Source organism: Cupressus sempervirens, chromosome 4, assembly GCF_028749045.1.
Source record: "Cupressus sempervirens isolate cs-2001-9-10 chromosome 4, ASM2874904v1, whole genome shotgun sequence".
Lineage (NCBI taxonomy): Eukaryota > Viridiplantae > Streptophyta > Pinopsida > Cupressales > Cupressaceae > Cupressus > Cupressus sempervirens.
Window position 1 is genome coordinate 402249924 of NC_143121.1, and position 11154 is coordinate 402261077.

The window sequence follows — 11154 nt, forward strand, 5'->3', positions numbered from 1 at the left end:
TAACATGCATTCATATGTTAAACCCTTATAATTTCCTATTCCATTAATGTTTTAAGTCACATTATTCATCAAGATGATACATAAGTAGAACCTCAAAAAAATCATAGTGACTTCTTATAGTACCATATCAGGGTCTATGAATAGAGGTATAGAATCTCTTTGCCCTCATATACCTTACTCTATGTTGGCTCTTCTTTAACTCTCCAAACTTGAGGGCTTCATATTCTCTACTCAATTTCTCTCCCCTAAGGCTACGATAGCCTAATTAGGATGATAAATATTGTTTAGTGCTAGGCACTAATTCTCCCTTGTTTACTATAATATTTTTCTCCTTTTGTCTCCATACCTTCCCATTTCTATCTTTTCTCTGTTTAACATGTCTTACTAATGTTCCCATAATTATTCTAATTAACAAGATTATTCCTTCTTTCATTATATTTTTTCCTTCTAATAATAGGCATCCTACATTGTTTACAAATCCATTAAATATGTAATATCAACTCTATGCCCTAGATTAATGTACATTTGTAACACTTAATAGCTTAGTTTCCATATTTTGGTCTATTATAATTCACTTGTAATATGTAATCTCTAGAAAATTTTCCAACTTTTTCAGATTTATAATGTGTGACTCCACTTGATATGACATTATTTTTTTGAAAATGTCTCTTGCATTTACATTGTGTGTGTGTGTGTGTGTGTGTGTGTATGTATTTATGCATGCATATATATATATATATATATATATATATATTCTTTTATTTCATCTTTGATTTGATCTTTCTTTGCATTGATATAATTTATGCATGTAAATCTAAAAGTTAAAATATTAACTAGTAAAAGGGTTAGTACCAATGTTACTTTTGTAATCTCTCGTCATGTGTCCATACTTATTTCATGCATATCATCTTCCTTCCTTTGTTTATTTCTCTTTAGGTTCTTAATTCTAATTGGTCTTTTGAATAAAATATTGCATCAGTCTCTATTCGACTTATTTAGAACATTCACCATCATGACATCCAATTATAGTGATGTCACCTGTAGGTTTCTATAACTATAGTTTCTCATCAAGCTTATTACTTCTCGAGTAAGTTTTTTAAACATGTAATTTTTCTTCCATAAGCTCACCTCTGAAATTATTAGTGTACTTGTCAAGTTACTAATAATTAGATCTTGAGTTTTCAAGATCAAATTGTAACACCCTGCCAAGGGGTCCAAAAGAACTAACCTAAAGTTTTACTAAGTTTTACAGACATTTTTTTTTAAAGGAATAACATGTACAACAATCATAAAGTAGTGGAAGAAATAACATACAATCATACATAAAAAAACATAATAGATTACATTCTTTAAGGATCCCAAGATGTTGAGTCACATTTAAATTTAAATAATATTAAGTCCAATAAATAACACATCTACATAAAAGAATAACTACAAGTCCATTCCATTTAAATAATATAAATTTGTTCTAAATTCCACTTGGGAATAAATTTGGAATGCACAATCATCCATTATACATGTCACAGGCTATGAAAGGCTAAAAGAATATACATTTCTAAAATAGATTACATCATCCCTTTTGAATCCATGAAATAAAGTACAATACAATAAGTAAAATCATCCACCATATAGATATAACCATCCATCATAATAGAGAAAGATACAATGATAGGAAATGCAGAATAATGAACTTTAGCCACGAAATCTACAGACAAATCTCAGTGGTAAAAGTAAAATGCACTACCACCTGACCTCGTGGTAACCCAAAAAGGTCCACTACCACCATGCTGAGGAGATAGTCTCAAGTCCCAAACAAGATATCAATCCCAAAAATTAAAAGTAATAGCTTGGTCAAGGAAATCCCTAAAAGTAATCTAACTCAAAGGTTCCAAGATAAGTCGACATCTAAACCCAAAGGCAAACAAAGACATGTAGGAAATCTATACTGCTAGTGGGCAAGTGTCATCGCATGAACCAACTCTAGGGTTACATAGCTAGTGTTTTAATCCTCTAGCCCCCTAGTAACTCTATGTGGCACTAGTATCCTTTCGTACTGACAAGGCATACTAACGATGCATGGTCGCAACCAAGCATCCTCTCTACTCTCAACCTAATCTATACTAGCACTCGAGGCATGGGCGAGGAAAGACCAAAACTCTTATTAGGTTCATTTTACTCTCATTTAGTGTAGTGTTTTCACTTATTAACTACTTACAATGGGTTACCTGTCAGCCTCTTTAGAGCCTTAGCCTCCATTGCAAGCCACTTCACAACTTAACATATAAATTACCTACCCTAGGCTCATTGAAGTACCAATCAAAGAATCACAATTTTCACCTCAGCCCTATACAAGTGGCTGGAAAGCATCAAAAGACAACTTACAATAACACCACAATCCTTTACAAGAAACTAGAAAGCGTCCAAAAAAATTGATCGAAGACTCAAAGTTTAAGTCAAATATTCCATACCATTCATCTCGTTATCACACAAGAGCACTAGAAGAAATAATGAACAATAGATCCAAACTCATCATAGAGCATACTAGACACATTACCATGGTTAAGTTTAAAAGATAAAGATCAAATCATCACAATGACATCACAAACACAAAACTCCCAAGCCTCTAGTAAACACCCAAAGATTGGTACACACTCTTGTCAACCTAAACACCAAAAAATAAGACAACATACAGATAACGTAGTTTCATAGTATTGTTTGATTTGAAGACACACAATCTAAGCTAATAGTAAGGTTTAAGTTTTCATTTCAATGTAATTTTTTCGAGTAGATGACATTTATAGTTTACCCTTACAACTTAACCCATTATTGTATTTGAACATAATGCAGAATTGCCCTTATCTTATGAAATTTCAAGGATTACAATTAAATATTCTAAAATAATTTAAAGATAATTATTTATTAAATTATTAAAAAAATAATTATTGATTATCTAATAAAATAATTACAATTTTATTAAAAATTAAAATCATTAATAATAACAAAATAAATAAAATTTAAACTTTATTAGATAATAATCATTATTAATTAAACTTAATTAAATTAAATTAATTAAATTAATTAATAATTATTTTAAAACTAAACTATATTACTAACTTATTAATAATTTATTAATTCATAAATTACAAAATGTATTAATAAAATTATTAATAAACAATAATTAAATTTAATAAAAATAATAATTAATATAAAAAAAATAAAAAAATGCATAATGTGCAGCATTTGAGGCCCACGGGCCGGCCATTAAAGGTTGTCGTGTGGCCACAGACAACACTGTTGTTGTAGGCAACAATATTATTATTGTTGTTGCATGCAACAGTACGTCAGCTCATGTGTAGAACTCTTAAAGGCCATAGGGGGGAAACTACGTTGTTAAACCAAACCCCTTCCTATATATATATATATATATATATATATATATATATATATATATATATATATATATATATATATATATATATATAAAATAATCATTGCGAATTTAGTCTTAAGGGGAAATCCAGATAAACTAGTCAAATTTTCAATCTAAAATTGATTTCTTTCCAAAACTAACTTTGATTAAATAACAACTATTCAATTCATAGAATGAGGGTTTCCTAATCTTCAATCCTCATATACAGAAGAATTCTATAAGAATATCAATAAATTCAAAATGAAAGATTGAAAGATTCATCACAAACAAAATTTGAGAAAACAATTCGACAAACATGATGTAGATAGGAATTTCAAGGAAACATAATTCATTGGGTGAATAAAACACAAGGCTCTACCTGGTTCTGATGCTAATATGCAACCACCCAAAGATTGTGAGAGAATTCACTTTTCTCTCAAAACCTTCTCTCTAAAAAATCCCTTCTCCAAAAATTTTGATCTTTGCGAAAAGAACTCTCCATCTCTGATATGGAGTTCTCCCCTAAATTCGGGGCATTGATTATGCAATCATGCAAGGGAACATGTTGATCACAGTCTTTTAACTCTTTATTTACTTTTTTGAATATTCATGCATACTTTTTGCAATTTAAAATATCTTTAATAAATTAATTTCTCTTTCACTCTTTAATTAATTTTTGAAATTTTTTTGATAAAATATTTATTAAATTAAGTAATAATAATACTTGGCATTTAATTAAAAATAATCTCCTAAATATATTATTATTAAATTAAATAAATATTATTACACTCTCAAATTAGACTATAATTTTCTCTTTAAATTTAATTCTTTTTCATTTAATTAATTTCACATTTAATTAAATATAATTAAATATTGAAATTATCTTAATAAATTTTCATTAAATTAAATCATTAATTATTCTTTAATTTGACTTAATTAGTAGAAAAATCGCTAAAGACTTACAAAAATGAAATATGGAAACCCATCGTAAAATACAACATACAAGATCAAACTCAAGGCTTATAATCATGAATTCAATTCATACAATGAATTTGGAAGGGTAATCATTTTAGATTATTTTCCTAATTTTCTAGGACAATTGGTTTAAAGGAGGATTTCTACTTAAGAATTTATCTCCCCTCTCTTACCATTGAGATATTGCGATAGGGTATGCTCATCCTCACAATTCAGAGAAGTTGATACCTAGTACCTACAATCTGCATAAAATCCACACATGTACAAACACATATATTCTAAACTAAATAGGCAATGACAAAAAGTAGTGCATCGTGTAGATTCCAACTAGTAGGTGACTACGACTCCCTTCCTTAACCACATTAGAAATGTCATACATAAAAAAGAAAACTCGAACACCATACGCATGCAGTATGGGGTATGTATCCATAGAAAACACGTATAAATAATCCATCTAACTAATATCATTAAATAACTGAAATCAACATAAATAATCATCATCAAAGTATAATCATGCATACATGAAGTAACTAGTACCAAAGTAGTCTCATCATATAATCAACTGAGTATGAAAACAATATCCAATAATCTAGAAGATAATGCTACTAATCATCAAGCATAAACATAAACTAGCCTAAAAGAGTTCAACAATAAAATAAAAAATGTTAACTGGGGGTAGGCACTACACAAATTTTACCATTCCAAGATGTTCACTCAAATCATTAGATTCAATTGCCTTTCTTTTTAGACATGTTTTAAGTTTCTCTCTTTGTGTCTTCCCATATTTAATCTCTTTGGCTATCTAAAATGATGCGATCACAAATTCATGTCTTAGTGTTTGATTTTCCTTTTGAATCTTCTCAACTAGATCTAACTCATATTCATATAATTTAGGATCTTTAATCTTTTCAACAAGTCATTCCTCTTTATTCTTCAACTATTAATATGATCTATGAGTTCCTTGATGTAATTAGATGCATCTCTTAGTTCCAATTTCAATCTTTCCTATTCTGTATTATCTATATCCATTCAAATCCTCCTCAAGTTGTAAGAATTCTTCTAAGGAACTAGGATCTAATACCAATTGTTAGGACTAAGCAAGATTTGGAGGGGCCATAGTTCAAGCTGTGTTTTAGCACTTGCAAACCAATTAACATCTTTACAAATTAACTATAAACATCCACTTGTAGAAATATATTAACGTAAATTATAGGTCAATAAAGGACCCATAATATAATTGTTTTAGTATTTTTGAACAAGAAAAATTATATTATAAGAAAATACAATATTAAAATCTAAAAATTTAAATCAACCTACTTAATTTCAAAAAATTATTAAACAAATATGAACCACATTAGCAGTCTTAAAAGTATTAGTTTTAAAATTCATTGGGCCAATATAAGTGGTAAATGAGCTCACCCAATCAAATTGTACAAAAATATTTTCAAAAAATTGTTAAGTTAAAAATATTGCATCTATAATATGCAATGTAATAGTTTGATAAAAAAATTTAAAGAATGAAATTACTTCAAACATGTAGAAACTAAAAATTTTAATCACTGGTTAAAGTATAAAATTCAAAAAAGTATCACAATAGTGCTTAGCATACCGACAAGTACTAATAAATAAAGATGGATAAACAACCAAATTGTACCAAGCAGATGTGAATGTAAATATGTAATTAGCATATACTTTATTTATGTTCATGAGCAATTATTAAAATTGGAACTCACTCCAGCCTATAATGCTAGAAAGTTACATATCCTTACAAAAAACGAGGAGTTGTATACAATCAGGCTAATGACTATGACCTTAGTAACTAACATGAAGAGGCAAAGAAAAGATGTATAAAGGCATAATAAACTACTATGATATGATATGTTTAGACAACATAAACATCCCACATTGAAAGGATGTATAAGGGCATAATAAACTACTATGATATGTTTAGACAACATAAACATCCCACACTAAAGTTTTATTCTTAAGCTGAAAGCGGGAAACAGTCAAAATATTATTGTTTTTCTTAACCTGAAAGTGTGAAATAGTCAAAATATTATTTTCCCTGATACGTCAATTAATATGAACTTATTGGTTATGAACATAGGTGTCGACATAATATTAAGGGTTATAAATATAGGTTGGCAGACGAGGAGTGACGAAGAGTTTGAGAGGCACTTTCCTGTGAATTGAGACTTCATATTTCTCACTCATATCCAAATCTTCAGCTTGTTGACCGGGTGGAAGCGACCAGTCAAATGCGTGAACAAAGCTTGCAAGTGCAAACTGAATCATACGGAGACCCAGATTATAACCCGGGCACATTCTTCGCCCTGCACCAAACGGTATTATTCGAAAGTCTTTTCCATGCAAATTAACAGGATTCTCCACAAAACGATCCGGATCAAACTCCAGCGGCTTCTCCCACGCTTTCGGATCCCTTGCAACGGCCCACACGTTCACCATCACATGAGACTTGGGTGGAATGAAATACCCCATCATTTTGCTTTCAGACTTTGGAGATGCGTGCGGAAGCATCAGCGGTGTTGGCGGGTGCAGACGGAGAGTTTCTGTTACAACCGCTTCTAGATATTTCAGCTGAGGAAGATGAGATTCTGTTACTCTCTCTTCCATTCCGACGACCGAATCCACTTCGTCTCTCACTTTGCTCATCAGTTGAGGATGGCGAATCAACTCGGACATCGCCCATTCCACCGTGCGGGTAGCCGTGTCGGTTCCCGCCGCAATCATGTTCTGCATCAAGCAACATAAACATTAATGTTCTTCACATATACATAATGTTAGAAACTAATTAGAAAGTCAGTAAATTAATGAGTTAGCGTGCGTACAAGCAAGATCCCCTTGATATTAGCCTCTGAAAGTTGTACTCCCTCTTCGGCAGAAGTAGATTTCAGTTCGTACAGAATTTGCAAAAAGTCCTTGGTGTCATTGTCGTCTGTAGACTTAATCAGGCGCTTCTGTTGTTCCATCTTCCTTACGAGGAACTCGTCAAGGCGGTTCTTCAAGCTCTTGGCTCGATTAAGAGACCCGCCCAACCCAATCCAGTCTAAGAAAGGAACGAAATCCCCAATTCTAAAACGACCACCTTCTGCTAAAAACTCCTCCATCAACACTCTGAAATGAGCCGCCTCTGCATTATTGTCGTCGAACAATCTCATCCTGAGCGTCATCTGTCCAATAACATTGGAAGTGAAGACATTAAGAAACTCTCCCACGTCTACAGCACTGGCTCGCTGTTTGAATATAGAGGCGAGCAAAAGCGCCATCTCTTGTTGCCGGAAGTTCTGCCACTTTTGAAGACATTTGGGGGTCAATAAATGGAAAATACAGAGTTTTCGGAGGTAGGGCCAGTGGGAAGACATGGTGATGTCGTTTCTATTGTAGAGCAGAATATCAGCTGCCGCTCCCATGTTTTCGGGTCTGTTCGCGAAATCGGAATCGAAAGTCTTGAGAATGGCAGTTGCAGCCTCCTGAGAGGAAGCAACAATGGCGGGGGTGCTGCCCAGTTTGAGAAACATGAGGCCGCCATAGCGCCTGGAGAGAGCGTCAAGGGACTGGTGGGGATTCAAACCGAGGTCGAGTAGGTTACCCAATATAAGCAGCCCTCGCGGGCCTGGCGGAAGCTTTGGCTTTTGTCCATTCGGTTGTAAGTAAAAATAACAAGCTACCAACGCTATGACTGCTAGGGTTACGGAAACTGATAAGAGGGAGGGACTAAACGGAACAAGCATCAAAACATCCATGTTCGGCTCTGGCTATTCATTTGGATCATACTAGTACTTGTAATGGTTGATATATATAAGGAAAATTGAAGACCGGAAGCTCCATATGAATAAGAACGCGTGTCCTGATGAGACTATTAACCAAATTATGTCAACAAATGCTGCTCCTCTGCTCACAGACATCTAACAATGCACGAGTGTCTCATTACGCTATCTATCTTATTTTGTCTTCCACACACTTCCGATGTCAAACCGCAGTGTAACGAACGGATGAAATGTCTTTACGGTTTCGTCCGTGTTGGTTTAATATTTAAATAGTCCGTGGTATTCCTTTTATGGGTAAAAATTTGCTACCGATTTTTCAACTATTTCACGGTCACAGGTAGACTAAGCTTCCCTTAAAAGTCGACAATTACTATGTTCACTTGTTTTTATATTCGTTGCACGTTTTGTTCACACGTCTACAAATTAGGTATAAATATGTATCCGAAAAAATGAATAATAAATATAAAAATTATTGTTGAATGTTAATTTTCTATAAGAATAAATAGATATTAAACTTAAAAATCAAGTAAAAGATATTAACAATAATATTTTTTCTTTACACCTTTTTTGACCAAATTTAGGTAGATTTTTTTTATAAGTTTCATTTCAAGTAAAAATATTGACCATCATTTTTATCATTTAGAAAATAAAGTGTTCAACAATTTTTTAAAAATTTCAAATTATTTGTCACGCTAGAAACATTATTTTAATAATGACAATTAATTATTAAGATAAGGATTATAGAATATTAGATTTTTAAATAATTAATTAGGTTCTTTGTTTGAAAAATAAATTTCTAGAAGTTTGAAAAAATTCTTTCAAATATGAGAAATAGTGTTTAACAATATATGTATTTGTCTACAAGTTATCAATCACAATAGGGTCACTAAAATGATCATTTCTATTATGACATAATCTTATCTACTCAAGATTCGTGGTATATTTAACTACTTATGTTACCTTAATTTGAATATAGTAAAATAAAATTTTATAAGGTTGTAGATATTTTATAAATTTCTAGATATTTAGCTATGTGTATTATCTATTTTCTCTAAAGAAAATAGTGACCAATTAATAAATATATTTTTCTTAATATATTATCTATTATGGCATTAAATCATTACCTTCATTGTAATATGTACCTTATAAGATAAGGTTATCAATATATTGGATTTTTTTTCCACCTATTAAAGCCTGCAACCCAATTTCATGCCTTCTCAATCATCGTGGGGATGGTTCAACCCCACCACCGTTACCCCCTCCTCTAGAGTTGGCACTTGTGTGTTTGAATCTGGAACTAGTTTTGTTCACTAAGTCCCAAAATGCCCGAGTGCTTCATTTGATGGTAAATCCTGGCCTGACAGAACCATGTGATGTTCTTGAAGATTGTGCCTATTTGGGCCTCAAATCTTTGGGGGGCATGATGGTTGTGCATGAGACTGTGACCCCAAAGTCAAACTGGCTAGGGGTTGTCATCAGATTAAGATTGTTGTGGACTCTGGAGGGAAACCCACATTTTCCTTAGGGACTATAGGACCATAGATCTCACTATTGTACTATGTGGTTGATTTTACTTCCTCAGGTATTTCCTTGAGCCTTGATGGAAAGTTGTCTCATTTTGACCTACGATGGATATGGTGAGAAAATGGTGCTCTACTATTGAAACTATTGGGTTTGGTGTCTATCTCCACAATGGCAGGCTCCGTCTTCCTATTTAGTTTTACTACTGAAATGGAATGTGAGTCAGTTGTGTTGGGTTCCTAGAACTTTGGTAAACACTCATTGATGGTCATGAAATGGAAACCAATGTTTAATCCTAAGCATGAGTTCTACAAATCTACACTAGTTAGGATAAGATTCCCAGGACTCCCCTTGGATTTTTGGGATGAGCATGTGTTTAGATGAATTGGAAATTCCTTTGGACAATTCATTAAGATGGATATAACAACTAGCTCTAAGACTAAACTAGACTTTGTCAGGTTTCGTGTGAACCTAGGTATGCATAAACCATTATCGACCATAGTGGATCTGAAATCTAAATGGGGTACTTGGTCGCAACCGATAGTATATGAGAATGTTGCACCCTTCTGCCAATGGTTCAACATGTTGGCCATTTGATAGTGAAATGCAAAAAGGGTAAGAAATTTAAGGATAAATTTACCTCATTTGGTGTGGTGTGGTAGAAAGCTTGAACACTACTGAAATGGAAAACCATACCAAATGCCACAAGAACATGAAACTAGTAAGATTGATGGAAACAAGTGTGGAGGAACTCCATGATCTAAACAAAGCTCTTATTAAGGATAGAGAGAAAGTTAGGACCCCTATGAAGGAGGGTGTTGATGGGCAAGTTGAGGAGATCATCTCTGGTCAAACTGATACAAAAGGTAATAGTTGAGTACAAGGAGGGGGACATTGTTGAAGCTCATGCCATGCAACTAGCTCAACCTAGAGGAGGATGGTTGAATCTACAGATGGAGGATGAGTTTGAAATGATTAATCCCTACAACATATCTGTGAGCAAGGGGAATGAATCACCACTCAGAAATGGAGCCCTAGTGGTTTCACACCCAAGTATTGTGCAAATACTCTCCCCTACCTCTAAGGTTGCAATTCTTGACTACCTAAGTAATGAAGTTGAATGGACAATCCCTAAGAGGAAGCCTAAAGGGGAAAATAGGGCCAATGTTAGGTCAACAAAGAGGGTAGGGAAACCTCTGATCACAAACATCCATTAGAAGGGAATATAAAATCCCTAAAGGAAATCCAACCACACAAGATGAGTTGATTTTATCTTGGAATGTGAGAGGGCTTAAGAGTCCTAGGAAGAAGTATGAAATTAAACAAAAGATCATTGACCTTGATACTGACATGATTCTTTTACAAGGAGTGAAAATGACAAAGTAGGTTTTCTCTTGAGTGTCTGCTTACATTTGGCCAGGTGTCAAATTTTCTTATAGTGATGCTAGTGGTGCTTCTAGT

At 33.0% G+C, this 11154-nt stretch overlaps 1 protein-coding gene across 1 annotated transcript; it reads right to left on the bottom strand.

Moving 5' to 3' along the window:
* Positions 1-6048: 6048 nt before the first annotated feature.
* Positions 6049-8192, bottom strand: LOC149561753 (flavonoid 3'-monooxygenase CYP75B137-like). The gene is made up of 2 exons (XM_089825296.1): positions 7234-8192; positions 6049-7138 (listed from the first exon to the last, which is right to left on the bottom strand). The coding sequence occupies exons 1-2, from the start codon at positions 8146-8148 to the stop codon at positions 6506-6508; spliced, it is 1548 nt and encodes a 515-aa protein (XP_089681422.1). The 5' UTR covers positions 8149-8192; the 3' UTR covers positions 6049-6505.
* Between the last annotated feature and the right edge of the window lie 2962 nt (positions 8193-11154).

Excerpts from the sequence above, each read along its gene's own strand:
- LOC149561753 (XM_089825296.1), bottom strand. The coding sequence starts at position 8,148 with ATGGATGTTTTGATGCTTGTTCCGTTTAGTCCCTCCCTCTTATCAGTT. Across the intron at positions 7,139-7,233 it reads ATATCAAGGGGATCTTGCTT|AACATGATTGCGGCGGGAAC; the intron begins GTACGCACGCTA and ends TGCTTGATGCAG.